Source organism: Centroberyx affinis, unplaced genomic scaffold (assembly GCF_046629955.1).
Source record: "Centroberyx affinis isolate AG114_WGS23_722 - 3 ecotype Tasmania unplaced genomic scaffold, CSIRO-AGI_Caff_v1 ptg004798l_1, whole genome shotgun sequence".
Taxonomy (NCBI): Eukaryota; Metazoa; Chordata; class Actinopteri; order Beryciformes; family Berycidae; genus Centroberyx; species Centroberyx affinis.
In genome coordinates, this window is record NW_027282333.1 from 1 (window position 1) to 14004 (window position 14004).

General features: G+C 44.1%; 1 protein-coding gene across 1 annotated transcript; it reads left to right on the top strand.

The window, feature by feature from the left end:
* Window positions 1–397: 397 nt before the first annotated feature.
* Window positions 398–12083, top strand: LOC139666090 (ankyrin repeat and SAM domain-containing protein 6-like). Its single transcript, XM_071545188.1, has 19 exons — window positions 398–949; window positions 1959–2177; window positions 2880–3117; window positions 4423–4573; window positions 5019–5063; window positions 5161–5365; window positions 5968–6074; window positions 6787–6938; window positions 7034–7213; window positions 7253–7265; window positions 7389–7438; window positions 7773–7975; window positions 8102–8241; window positions 8411–8544; window positions 9068–9260; window positions 9668–9735; window positions 10055–10171; window positions 10794–10890; window positions 11012–12083. Exons 1-19 carry the CDS (start codon window positions 621–623, stop codon window positions 11059–11061), a joined length of 2691 nt encoding a protein of 896 aa, XP_071401289.1. The 5' UTR covers window positions 398–620; the 3' UTR covers window positions 11062–12083.
* The last annotated feature ends 1921 nt before the right edge of the window (window positions 12084–14004 follow it).

The following is a 14004-nucleotide window of genomic DNA, read 5'->3' on the forward strand; positions in this document are numbered from 1 at the left end:
CAGGTAATGCGCCACTGCTATAGGTTAAAACAGATTTTTTTCAAGATAGCAGGCACCATTCAAAGTTGTCTGGTAGCCTGTGTGTTTTGTGATTGACTCTTTCTTTGTATGGCATCTTGCGCAGGAATATATGATACCGGTATGTGAATATATGATATATCTATGTATATATGACTTTTGGTGAGGAAAACGATAATTGTCTTTTCATTTACTACATATTCCACTTTAATTAAATGTTGCAGTACATGCGCGTCTGTAAGGAGTTTTATTTTTAAAGGTGCAACCGGAAGTCATGTGTTGTATTCTGGCTAACTTGACACTGGTCAGAAACTAAGACTCCCTAAAGTTATAACGGAACCGGGGCATCACCGGTTGCGAGAACGTTTCATCCACGAATCCCACGAAGATGTGATTTAAGTGATTCCATATTTTAGTCTGTAAGAAGAAGAAGAAGAAAAGCCTTCTACGAGAGAGTCAACTTTCTTTCAACGTACTGTGCGTCATGATTTCCAAACATAGGCCGCCGCCGAGTGATACCAGAGAGGAAAAGTTTTGGACCGTTACCGTTGTTGAAACAAATGGGAGTTGAATGGAAACGGAATAACACTTTAATTTAGGAGATGAATTTTGGTGTCCCGGCCAATTCGCTGCTACTTTTCCGCGCCTGCGATGAAGGGGACTACGAAACGGCCCGGGGGATCCTGGAGCCCGGAGCCCCGAAGGAGTCCGGGAGGCAGAGCAGGCTGCGGTCAGAAGCGGGGTCGGAGTGCAACGCCGCGGACATCTTGTCTCTGGTACCGGTGGACTGTACCGACGAGGAGGGGAACACCGCTCTGCAGTTTGCCTCGGCCAGCGGCCACGAGAACCTGGTCCGGTTTTTGCTACGGAAAGGGGCCTCGGTGGATAGTCGGAACAACTACGGTTGGACCCCGCTGATGCAGGCTGCTAGGTGGGGCTGCGGACTGGAGCTCTGTAACCCCGTCAAACTCTATTAAAAATCTGACAATTTCATGTATCTCTCCTAATCGGCAACGGCACATACCTAATATAACACTGGTTAAGATCTTTTATAAATTGCCAGGAGCCACTCTTCAATTCGGTATACATATAATCAAAAAAGCAAAACGTCTTTCAGTAAAATGTCAACTTTTAGAATTGCTTCGCCTGTTATTCCAACGGGATTTCTTCCACCAAAATGCATTGCGGTAGGCGGTAACAAGCAGTTTGAGCAAATTATAAAAGTTGAGATTTTATCGTAATAAAGATATATTGGCAGATTATGTGTATGCCGAATTGAAGAGTGGCTCCTATCGATAAAAAAAGGTATTGACTCTTTACTTTATGGGGTATGTACAATTACCGTTATGCAAAGACGGTTTAAATTGCCAGATTTTTAAATGGACTTTGGCTTGATATGCGCTATATACACGATAAAACGGCAGTTTGAGAGGCTACGTGTATCCTTGTGTAGGGTGTTGCCGAGCCTTTTGTTAATTTTACTCTGTTCACTTCTTTTCTTGAATTTATAGCCAATTAATACCGTCCTGTCCTATTGTGCTTTTTATTATATCTTGGAATAAGTTAATTTTAACGGTGTTTATTTTAACTTAAAAGTTTAAAGGTCCAGTGCAATGAGAATCACATTTCCCATTATAACTGTCAGTGTTGTTTGAGAAACTGTCCTTCTGGTTGTCAACAGCAAGGAGGTTTTATATTAACAACAGAATCAAACTGTTTTCTATATAGTCTACTTCCTGGTATAAATTACATCAAATATACACACATTTTAATTAATGATTTGATTGGTTGACAGTATGCATAGTTAACGAGCTTGGGAGCCAGTGTGGAAGAAAGAAAGAAGACAAAGTCAACTCACACATTGCTCTCCTGACCGGTGAGAGCAACATAGGCTGGTGAAAAATGACAATAATGCAGTTATCTCTCTCTCTCCTCCCCAGGTTCGGTCACCTGACTGTAGCCCACATCCTCTTGGAGAACGGGGCAGAGATTAATGGACGTAACCGGCTGGGTGCCAGTGTCCTGACTATGGCGGCCCGTGGGGGACATACCCATGTGGTCAAGCTCCTCCTGGAGGGAGGCGCCTATGTCGATGACTACGATCACCTGGCTGTTGCTGCGGAGGCAGTCTCCAATGGCAACAACAACAACAGCTGCAGGTAATACGCCACGTTACAAGAAAATTCAGTTACACATTTACAGAGATACTGGCTCTTATGCTGTTTATAGGCTGTTTAAAAACCCGCTATGAATAAACAGAATTTCTGCCCATCTGTGTTAGTTACAACTACACTGAACTTGTGCAGACCACCTAAAGTGATGGCAAACAGGAAACAAACAATGTTTACATGTCAGTATCCTGCAAAATATAGGACTATCCCAAGTAGTTTATACAGGTTTCTCATTTCTGGGATAAGAATTTATCTGGATTACTGTAAATGCCTCCCATTTAAAATAACCCAGATAAGCTCTTATTCTAGCTATTAGAAACGTAAGTATTCCAATATTACCCGGGATGCAGGCACATGTAAACATGTTATCATGTTTACCGATGGTTTTCATGACCTGCACAATCTCAGTTTTGCACAGAATCATGGGTAAAGTTATTTAGTCAAAACACAGCAGGAAACCTTGGTAAGTTCAGGTCATCTTATATGCTGGGTGAAACAGTGCTTCCTGGAAAGTGTATGAGGCTGACAGATCAATAATACTGTAATAATATAATAATGAACTTTATTTATATAGCACTTATCTAAAAGCAGAGTTAACAAAGTGCTTTATAGGAAGGTATAAAAGCAATAATAGAACAATATATGTAAGGAGCTCAGTACCTCTGTGGCACTGTCCCTGTTGTTCCACAGCGCGACAGGTTTTGGAGGCGGTGAAGGCTGTGTGAGCGGTGGACTGGGGGGCTGTGGAGGCGGAGGAGGAGCAGGAGGAGGAGGCAGGGAGTTCATGGACATCACGGCCCTGCTGGTGGCCTCCCAGCACGGCCACGAGGCGGCAGTGCGCCTGCTGCTGGAGTGGGGCTCCGATGTCAACTTCTCCCAGAAGACCACCGGCTGGGGAGCACTGATGCTGGCCACACTCAGCGGGAAGGTGGGAGGGATGGATGGATGGATGAATGGATGGATGAAAAGGTGGATGGATGGATGGATGGTTGAGGGATTGTGGGCATCAGTTGGGTATGCCAAGGTATACTCTACCTTAAGTGGGTCCAAATTTGGTCTTGTAGTTTTTATAATCGTAACGATGAGCAAAGGTCAAGCAAAAATCCCCACAAATTTATATGGAAGCCAAATCTAAAAATACATGTTCTTATCAGGGGAATATTCAGGATCATTGTTCCTTCTAAATTGATATTTTGGTGACCTATGTCTTATAATATATCACATTTGACCAAATATCTTGTCATCGGTCATTGCTCCACTTCGTCCCCAGAAAATTAGTCAATATAAGTTTTAAAGGTTTGGAAGTTTTGGTAACAAATGATATTAGATGCAGAGACTTTGCCATAGTTTAGGGTGTAGTGAATTGATGCACCTGTGAGAGGATGAATGGATGGATGAACTCCTGAAATGCTGATCTGTTTTATGGATCAGTTGGGGAGGGAGATGAGAGAACAAACAAATGCTCTCTGCTCCAGAGAGAGGTGATCTCGGGCCACGCAGGAGCGATTGATATGAAGTCAGAATGTAAAAGTCAGACTGACCTCTCCAAATGTTTCGGTTTTTGTGTGTAGTTTGTTGAAAATAGCCAAACGATGCTAAACAAATCACAGAGTAAATAATCAGTCACTGACAGTGAACTTGGCAGCCAAAACGGGATGAAGTGGAAAAATTAGATTCTGTTTGTTTACACACCTCTGCTTGGTGAATCTTTTTTTTCCTAGTAAATGACTACACCGCACAACCACATGACATTGTTGATAAACCGTTTCATTTGTCAGTTGGCAGTGGAAAACATAACCTAACCATGGAAAAACTGTATCAACGTAACACTTTGACTTATTGGTTTGGACCAATTCAGACAAACTAGATGAGAGAGACAACCTAAAGCTAGAATCACACTTAATGCTCTGATGAACGTTCGATGAAGGTGTTACATGCATGAAATTGCTCAGCTCATGCATAATACATGGATAATGCATGTGTAAATGAAAACATGTTGTTTTGCCTCATTTCTTGCTAGCTCTCCAAGTGTTCATGATGAAAACGTTTCGCCAGTGAATCAGAGTTGCAACAAAAGGTTATGTTGTAATACTAGAACTGATAACCACATCTGCTCAATTCCAAGTACATTTGAGTCACGAAATCCTGGTGTAAGATTCAAGAAGAGCAAATTCTGCTGCTGTTGAGCTTTTGGTAATAAATAAAAAAAAATAAATGTGTGTGTATTTTGAAGGTGGGCGTGGCTCAGCAGCTGGTGGAGCGCGGGGCCGACCCGGACCGGGTCAACGTTCTGTCCAAGACGGCCTTCGAACTGGCCCTGCAGCTCAAACAGAGAGACATCAAGACCTACCTGGACTCCATCACCACCGTACGACCTCAGACAGGTAGGGCCTCCGTGTGTGTGTGTGTGTGTGTGTGTGTGTACTGCATTTAACACTGAGGTGAGAGCGAAACTGTTTGTCACTTTTCTAAAGGAACAGGCTGAGTAACACCTTCACACACTCAACCTCTTTGATGTCTGTGGGCTCTTCATGCCAGTAACACAGGATTTAGGTCAGTTTACCTGTCATAGGAACTAACCTTTAAAAGTTTGACCATGGCATTACTGGAATAACAGGGAAATCTGTGACCTTTCTTCTTTCTTTCCCTGTGTGCAAGTGCATTTGTGTTGTTGTGGTGAATTGCAGTGTCCAGTATTTGTGTAATTAACCCCCCACACTGGCTCATGGTGGTGTCTCTGTGGTTTCTGGCCACGCTGGACTGTTGTTTCAGCCTCTTTCAGTCTATCACAGCTCTTTTCTGTTCTCAGCGTTGCTCTTTCCTTCACAGACGATGAGAAGAGAAGGCCAGACGTGTTCAGCGCCCTCAAGTTGGGTGAGTTAGGATTGGATTGTAAAAAAAAACACATAAGACACACTTCCGTAATTTGTGCACGTTTATGCAATCGTATGCTTGTGTGCGTTTTGCTCAGGAAATTCCCAGCTTGTCAAAGAGATCTTGGAGGAAGACCCCGCCCAGGTGAATTCGTCCAATCAGGAGGGAGCGTCGCCTCTGATGATGGCAGCGGTGAGCGGCCAGTTAGAAGTGGTGCAGCTGATGGTGGAGAAGAACGCAGATATCGACAAACAAGATGGCGTCCATGGGTGGACCGCTCTAATGCAGGCCACCTACCATGGGTAAGCAGGAGCTGTTTTTAGATTTATCTGTCTACCTATCTGACACTCTGTTGATGCCCCGATTGAGAAATTCTCTTTCTGCTTGCCTACCTCCAAGGGGAGGTCAAAGGTCAAAGTCATCGACAGGACAGCACCCCTGGAGCTGGATGGGGTTCTTTCAAATATTGTAGCTTTTATTGCCTCGGGTTCCTGACATGAAAACCCATTACATCAGACTTTGAAATGTAATTAGTTAAATCTTAACACAATTACAACCTGTTATAAGAGGTGTGCACACTTAAGGAACCAAACTGTTTTAATTTTCCATTTTAGTACATTGTCATAAATGAGTAGTCTTTTGTTTTCACCTACCTATTTTGCTGGTTACTATATTAAAATGGAAAAAAAGCCCTGATTTAATAGGTTTTCATTTCATGCCTCAAGGTGGTAAAAACAAAAAATCTGAAAGTATGTGTAGATTTTTTTTTTTTACTACTGTATGTCAATATCATGATCGATCTCTTCCTTTCTTTCTTTCTTTCTTTCTTTCTTTCTTTCTTTCTTTCTCTCTTTCTTTCTTTCTTTCTTTGTGTCTTTCTTCCCTCCCTCCCTCCCTCCTCCAGTAATAAGGACGTTGTGAAGTACCTGTTGAATCAGGGGGCCGATGTCAACCTGCGAGCTAAGAATGGATACACAGCCTTTGACTTGGTCATGCTGCTGAACGACCCAGGTACCTTCACCCTCATCTCTCGCTTTTACGGCATGTTGGGTAAATTTACTCAGGCTTCCTTCCTTGCTTCCCTCTTTTTCACACGTCATTGTCTTCAGCACTTTTTTCTACAAATCATGTCTGTCCTTCACTGAGCAGTATGCAATTAATAAAAGGAAGTAGAAGTTGGATTATTGTGAAAGTTGAACCGTGCCTACGAATCATGACACCATAGCTGTGAATTTTCACATCCCATAATCCTCTTCTCACATTCAAATGTAAATTTACATAACGCATGAACTTACTTCCAGGTTCCAGGTTGCAATGCAGTGTTTTATGGCAATATATATATAGCTAAATCTTTCCATGATCATAAGATAGCACGCACTCTGGCATTTTATAATAAAGGAAATTGTTTTCTATGTAATAATGTTGCTAATGCTAATGTTTGTATGTAATATGTTATAAGCTATGTTTGCTGTGCTGTTACTCTATTCTCCATTGTTACTTTATTCTCCATTGCGGCAGCTGACCAACTAGGGAGCCAGAGATTTGAAATCACATTCAAATAAAAGTGATAATTTATTACATCTATATGTCATTGCCAGAAATGCACCGCGGCACTGAACAGAATCTATCTATTATCCCTAACTTTTGTTAATCCTTCCCTTCACTGCCTTCACTCACTGACTCCCTCCCTATTGTTCCCTGTTCTGTCTGTGGATGTGGTCAGACACGGAGTTGGTGCGTCTGCTGGCCTCAGTGTGTATGCAGGTGGACAAGGAGAAGTCCAAACACCGCGGCAGAGCCTCCATGACCCACTCCAAAAGCCGCCACTCCCTCAACAACGTCCCCGTGCCGCCTGACGACAAGGGAGGCCTGAAGGTAAACCGGTAGTCGGTGGTTTACATTTGCAAGTTCAGCTATTTAGCGCACACTCACGTATTTGACTCCGCCCCCCCCACACCCACCCCCTCCAGTCCTGGTGGAACAGGATGTCCAATCGCTTCCGGCGGCTGAAGTTGACCCACACCCTGAGGCACGGCCTTTCGTCCAATCGCCTGGCTCCGTTTCCCGACGACGCCGAGGCTCCCCTGGACGCCACGATGAAGGCGGACAGGAAGACGGCTAACGGGGCCAACGGGGCGCCCACTCCTGCCGTGGGAGGAAATGACATCAGCACCGCCTGGGCAGTCAAGACCAAAGATACCGGTGAGTCATGTCGATAGTATTGATCTAGCACATTTTTAGAGCTCAAATACTGCAGTCATTGTAAATCTTTAAAAGGCAAAAATCTGTATTAAGAGAATAAAACCTTGGGATGGCATTTTCCAGGTCTTGGCAGGGCGGGCTCAGAGAAGGAGGACTTTCTAATAACCACAATGGTAGGAATGTTTGGTTTAAAGCATGTCAAGCATGTTTCACTGTACACTTCTTCAAGCTAGGGCGGTTTTGTAATGACAGTGAGTCACCTTACACACCTATTGTGTGTATGTGTGTCACTGCTGTATGTAGAGAAAACCTGCCTTTATTTAATTTAGACTTTATATATTTGACTGCAATGCATATTATGCACAACGTTTGCTGCATCAATTTTGTTGTTTTTTTATTTTTGAAGTGCTTTGTGTTTTCAAAAGTACTAAATAAATAAAGATTATGACTATTATTAGTAGTAGTAATAGTACTAGCAGTAGTCATGGCTTTCTCCATCCCCTCTAGCTGAGAAACGGCGCTCCCCTGACCCGGCTGCCCAACGACAAGCTGAAGGCGGTGATCCCCCCCTTCCTGCCTCCGTCCAACTTCGAGCCGTGGAACTCGGACCGCTCGCGCCTCCTCAGGGAGGGCAAGAGCGAGGCGCCCCGCCTGCCCATGCCTCCGCAGAGGAAGCTCAACAGCAGCGGAAACTCCGATATCGTGAGTGTGTGTGTGAGAGAGAAATAGTTGATGATTTTCCGGGTTGGTGTTGGTGAAAACCCTCTTCATGTGTCCTCGGTTGTCTTCTCCCTCTCCGTCCCGTTTCATCAGACGTCTATCAGCCGCGTGGTGAGCAGGTCCATTAAGTTTCCCAGCATCCCTAAGGGGCCCTCCTCCTCCTCCCCCTCCAACTCCGGCCACTACCACTCCCCCCACTCCTCCGGAGGCTCCAACGGGGTGGCGGGGCTCAACCGGGACTCTCACAACCGCTCAGGTACGTACACACACACACACACTATGCACTTGCGTATTATTCATTCACACAGGAACAGGAACATGTCTGTAATAGATTGACTAATTATGTAGAGTTACTTTGACCATATACCACTACACTATGTGCCTCTAGTGACCGTATGGCTGTGTTTCCCTCTTCCCTCCACCAGGGGGCAGTGCAGACAGCGTTCTGTCCCAGATAGCAGCCCAGAGGAAGAGGGCAGCAGGCCTCATGGATGTGAAGGCCCAGGCTCCAGAGAAGCAGCCCAGCCAGACCCAGAGCCAAGCCCAGCTGCCGGCCTCGGTGTCCAGCCTGCCGCTGCCCGACATCAGCCTCCCCGACATCCACTCCCACCCCAGCCTGGTCACCTCCGACATCCACTCCAGACGGGTTCATGTTTCCTTTCCTCTTTGTCATGATTGAGATCATTGTATAAAATGCCCAAAGTTCAGGAATACTGTAAAATATCTGGCAGCCAGTTCAGACAGCAGAAATGGAGTTTAAATAACCGAACAAGTACCAGCACATTTGTATTGAAAGCATGGGTTTATGTAGAGAATACATAACATGGCAAGTGCTAAGGAGATAGTGCTGAGTCATAGGAAACATTTGGCATGCATGATTCCTGTTTTGAGTAAGATTTGGCCCCTCAGCATCTCTCTGTGTTTTAAACATGGCATTAATCATCATTAAGGCTCATTAGGACCACTAATGAGGCTTAAAATCAAAACAAGCCCAGAGACTTGTTAGAAAAAAAGCCCTTTTTATGTCAGTGCATTGATTCTGTACATTGTGTTAACCGTCCCCCCGCGCTCATTCCATGCAGAAGATGGAGCTGAAGAAGAGACCTCAGTCGGGGAACTCCTCCACCTCCAAGAGCACCTCGCCCACCCTCACCCCGTCTCCTTCCCCGACGCCCAAGCCCCCTGCCGGGCCGGGGGACTCTCTGTCCTCGGCCTCCTCCCACCCTCGCTCCAAGAGCAGCGGGGGCTCCAGCAGCGGGACCATCACCGACGAAGGTGAGAGCAGACCGGATTCAGGTTTTAACTGAAAGGATCGTCGACTGACTGACTGACAGAATGAGCCTCGTTACTGTTCTTTTCTTTTCTTTTCCTTTCTCTTATCATTTATTTTCTCTTTCTTTTCCTTTTTTAAGAAAATTGTGTATTGGATTTTTCATAAAATAACATAAAGAAAGCCATGTTTCTGACTGTCAGGGATAAATACATATCATGATGCATGTGTAGTCCACACAAGCCAAGTCTGCCTACAAACATACTTGCCCACTCAGCTTTTCTTGTCAGCCCTTATAACTCTTCAAGTTACTGCTTCTAGAGTCCATTTAATTTATCTGTAGCTACCACGTATTTAATAAAAAGTTGTGGACCCTCAGATCATATATTGTCTTTTTCTTCTCTTCTCCCAGATGAGCTGTCCAGTATCCTGAAGAAGCTGTCGCTGGAGAAATACCAGCCCATATTTGAGGAGCAGGAGGTATGCTTTCTTCTCCGTCAGAGGGGAATTCCACACAAATCGGGCGGTTTAGGTTGTTATTCTGTCAAAGCAGACATTTTCCTCAAACCATCAAGTATTTTTTCTTTCGTTTTATGAGTTATGAGCTCTCAATATGAAGGAAAATGCACTCCTATGATCAAAAGGCTGCGTCACTCGGTTTCTCAAATTCTCCAAGAAACTGTAGATGTTTAATAGACAGCACGGCTAAAAACTGCCTCCCATCATCAGTGCGCTCGTTGGCTGTGATGGTTCATATTCGTCTCTTCACCCCCCCCCCCTCCCCCCTCCCTGCCTCCAGGTGGACATGGAGGCCTTCCTGACTCTAACAGATGGAGACCTGAAGGAGCTGGGCATTAAAACAGACGGCCCCAGGCAGCAGATCTTGGCTGCCATATCGGAGCTCAACGCCGGGAAGGTGCGTTCGGGTTCACATACACGGCTATGGTTGTGCAGTTGGAATGAATCTCATTTTTGCTTTCAGTAAAGCTTTTCGTAAAACTATTTTAGGCCCTTCATATAATTGCAGTCTTCTGTGAATGAATTTAAAACCAGCTATAACTTGTTTTTATATCCCTCCACCATGGAACACAGTGTGCAGAACATTTTGTCGTCATGGTGGCATCTGTCTGTCTGTGTAGACACATACTTGGGAACACAGTAACTCCAGAACAACACATGATAGAAACTTCATACTTACACCACAGGTTCCCTCTGTAGAGTAGATTGGAGACTTGCTTACATATTAATGAGGAAAAACTGATTTTCTTGAAATTATAGCTCCTTAATGCTTTAAGATACGGAGTTCATATTAATACCACCCATCTCTTGTGTAAAATATGTTGACATAGAAGATATGTCCATTTATTATAACATGATGATATAATAAATGCCAATGGAGATAGGCAGTATTGTTTTGAGCAAAGATGGACATTGATAGTGAGAAGTTACTGTTGGCCATAAATGTTGGCAACATTTCCCGTCTTTTTTGCCTGAAAATGTTGCTGGTGTCTAATGACATAAGTGTTGGCTGTCTTCAGGGCCGAGAAAGGCAGATCCTTCAGGAGACCATCCATAACTTCCAGTCCTCCTTTGGCAGCAGCGCCAGTAACCCAAGACAACCAGGACAACCACGCTGTGAGTCTCAATCCTTTAGCCGCTGATGGAGAATTTCAAACTAAAAGCAAGGACAGCAGAGTGATCTCTCTCTCTACCTCTTCTCCCCATTTTTCTCTCTCTCCATCTCTCTTTTCTCCAGCTCCGACAGGCTGGATGAGACACCAGGTTCGTTCCTCCAACAAGAGGTAATCCCCCGCTGCCCCGACCCCCACTTGACGGAGCGCGACCTTTCCTGCCAAGTGCCCTAAAGGTACTTAAAAGGTAAAAATAAATGTAAAATGCCGGTGACCCCCAGCCAAGGCGCGAGCGATGTGGAGTCTCCTGGACGCCAGTGTCCCAGAGCACTAGAGATGTTAGTGCAGGAGGACGCTGCAGCAAAAGGACCGGTCAGGCCCTGAGAAGCCGCCCTCATCAGACCCTCCGGGACAAAACCGCCTTCCTGGCTTCTTCTGAGGGATCCTAAAGCAGGGGAGGTGTGACGCAGGGCCGGTCGAGTCCAGCGCCCTGCCGCTTTTTGACAAAGCACAAAGCGATGTGCGGTGAATAACACTCTTTGCCATAGCGATAGGGCTGCCACACATGCTGCTGATGCAGTGAATGGAAAATGTAGAGAGGGGAGAGAACAGGAACAGGAAAGACAAGATAAGCGTATGCATTATAAGATTGGCTAGTTAAACAGAAAGTCGAGGAAGAAGTGAGAGAATGTGAATATAGCATATGAATAAGATACATAATAGCTGTGATTGAGACTTTGGAGCGATTGTAAGGATCAACAAAAGTGTGCACTGACGAGGAAAGCAACTGGAGAGAGAGAGAGCCAGACTGTTTCTTAAGCCATCCAGTCTTTTAGACTGCTTTTACTGGTGTGTTTATGTCTAAGTTTATAGATCAGTATTTAAACAGATGATTTTAGTGTCAAGACTGTGCTGTCATGAATAAATAAACATTGTGATGATGCAATACATAAATGTTTTTTTTATCTTTTAAAATCTTATTGGACTTAAGATGAGAAGACATTGGCAAAAACATTTTAGGGAACATTTTATGAGCAGTATAAATTTAGTTTCAAACAGAGTGCATTGAGCAATAGTTTCCACTGGGCCTGTTCTCTTTTCATATCTGGCTCCACGATTCAACAGTCTGTCCGCATGCAGACAGATGGAGTGGTATATCATTCTTAAATATCAGTTACTCATACTCCATCTCTTAAATCCAAAGGATGGGTTGTGGATTTGTTCAAGATGGGTCTATTAAATATGGGATTTGACTTCTGTAAATCCACAACACTGAGATCACATCCTGTTTGGGACAGTATCTGTATGTCATGTACTGTGTCTGAGAAGTCAATATGAATAAACATGCTGTACCTCTTCAGCATGGACTCTGAGTCTGGATGGTGAATGCAATCAAGACAAGATTGTATGTGTAGTCAAGCTTATATGCAGCAATACAGCGTCTACTGAACAACCTATTAGCCTAATCGCCAGTTACTGATATAATAAATTGATGTGATGGTTTAGTTTATTTGTACATATAAAATGATGAAATAAAAAGAATGATAAAAGTGAAGAGGAAATGACAGTTTCAGTGCGTAATGTAAAAAACCCCCAGGACTTTTAAATAGATGACAACCAAAACATAACTGAGATGCAGAACAAAATAAAAGGGAAATGGAAAGTGTTCTTTGAGTATATGACAGCACAAATTTCATGGTCAAAAACTGTGAGAATACAAACTATTTATAGCGAATTGATTTGATTAATCGACACCAGGTATCAGGTCCAGCTTTGTTCCTATCAAAACCCTGGCCCTACCATCTAGAATGTAAAACCATCTCCCTTCCACAAGATGGCAGTGACCTTCTATTGATGCAATAAATTAACAGAGGGACAGTGTCCCATAGGAACTTTATCCTCCACAGACCTTGTTCTGTGACTGTGTGTGTGTGTGTGTGAGTGTGTGTGTGTGTGTGTGTATGTTTAAGTCATGTCCATCCCCCTAAGAATTTTATAAGTCATGTCCAACCCCCTAGCAGCTGTATAAATCATCTACAGACTCCTAGGAGCTGTAAAAGTCATGTCCAGCTCCCTTTGTATAAGTCATGTCCAGCACCCTAAGAACTTTATAAGTCATGTCCAGGACCCTAGGGACTGTATAAGTCATGTCCAGCACCCTAAGAACTGTATAAGTCATTTCCAGGACCCTATAGGAACTGTATAAGTCATGTCCAGGACCCTATAGGAACTGTATACGTCATGTCCAGCACCCTAAGAAGTGTATAAGTCATGTCCAGGACCCTATACGAACTGTATAAGTCATGTCCAGCACCCTAAGAACTGTATAAGTCATGTCCAGGACCCTATAGGAACTGTATAAGTCATGTCCAGCACCCTAAGAACTGTATAAGTCATGTCCAGGACCCTATAGGAACTGTATAAGTCATGTCCAGGACCCTAAGAACTGTATAAGTCGTGTCCAGGACCCTAGGAACTGTATAAGTCATGTCTAGAACCCTAGGAACTGTTTAAGTCGTGTCCAGGACCCTAGGAACTATATAAGTCATGTCTAGGACCCTAGGAGCTATATAAGTCATGTCCAGGACCTTAGGAACTATATAAGTCATGTCCAGGACCCTAGGAACTATATAAGTCATGTCTAGGACCCTAGGAACTATATAAGTCATGTCCAGGACCCTATAGGAACTGTATAAGTCATGTCCAGGACCCTAGGAACTATACAAGTCATGTCCAGGACCCTAGGAGCTATATAAGTCATGTCCAGGACCCTAGGAACTATATGTCATGTCCAGGACCCTAGGAACTATATATCATGTCCAGGATCCTAGGTGCTGAAGAGCAGTTTTCAGCACCTGAAACAACTTGAGAGAATCCGTGTTTGGCAAATACACCACAGTCCATGTTGGTTTTGAAAGACATGATGTAAACCTAGACACCGCAAAAATAAAGGTTTTAAGAAGTTGCAGTTGCAGTTGCTGAAACTACCGTCACCACATAAGTGAGATCCACTGAAAAAACATGTCGGTTTAAACCGGAGAGTGTTGCTAACCACCTCCCCTTCAGTCCAAATACACAGACCGTCCCACACATGGCCAAATAGCAACGCACTGGCGTT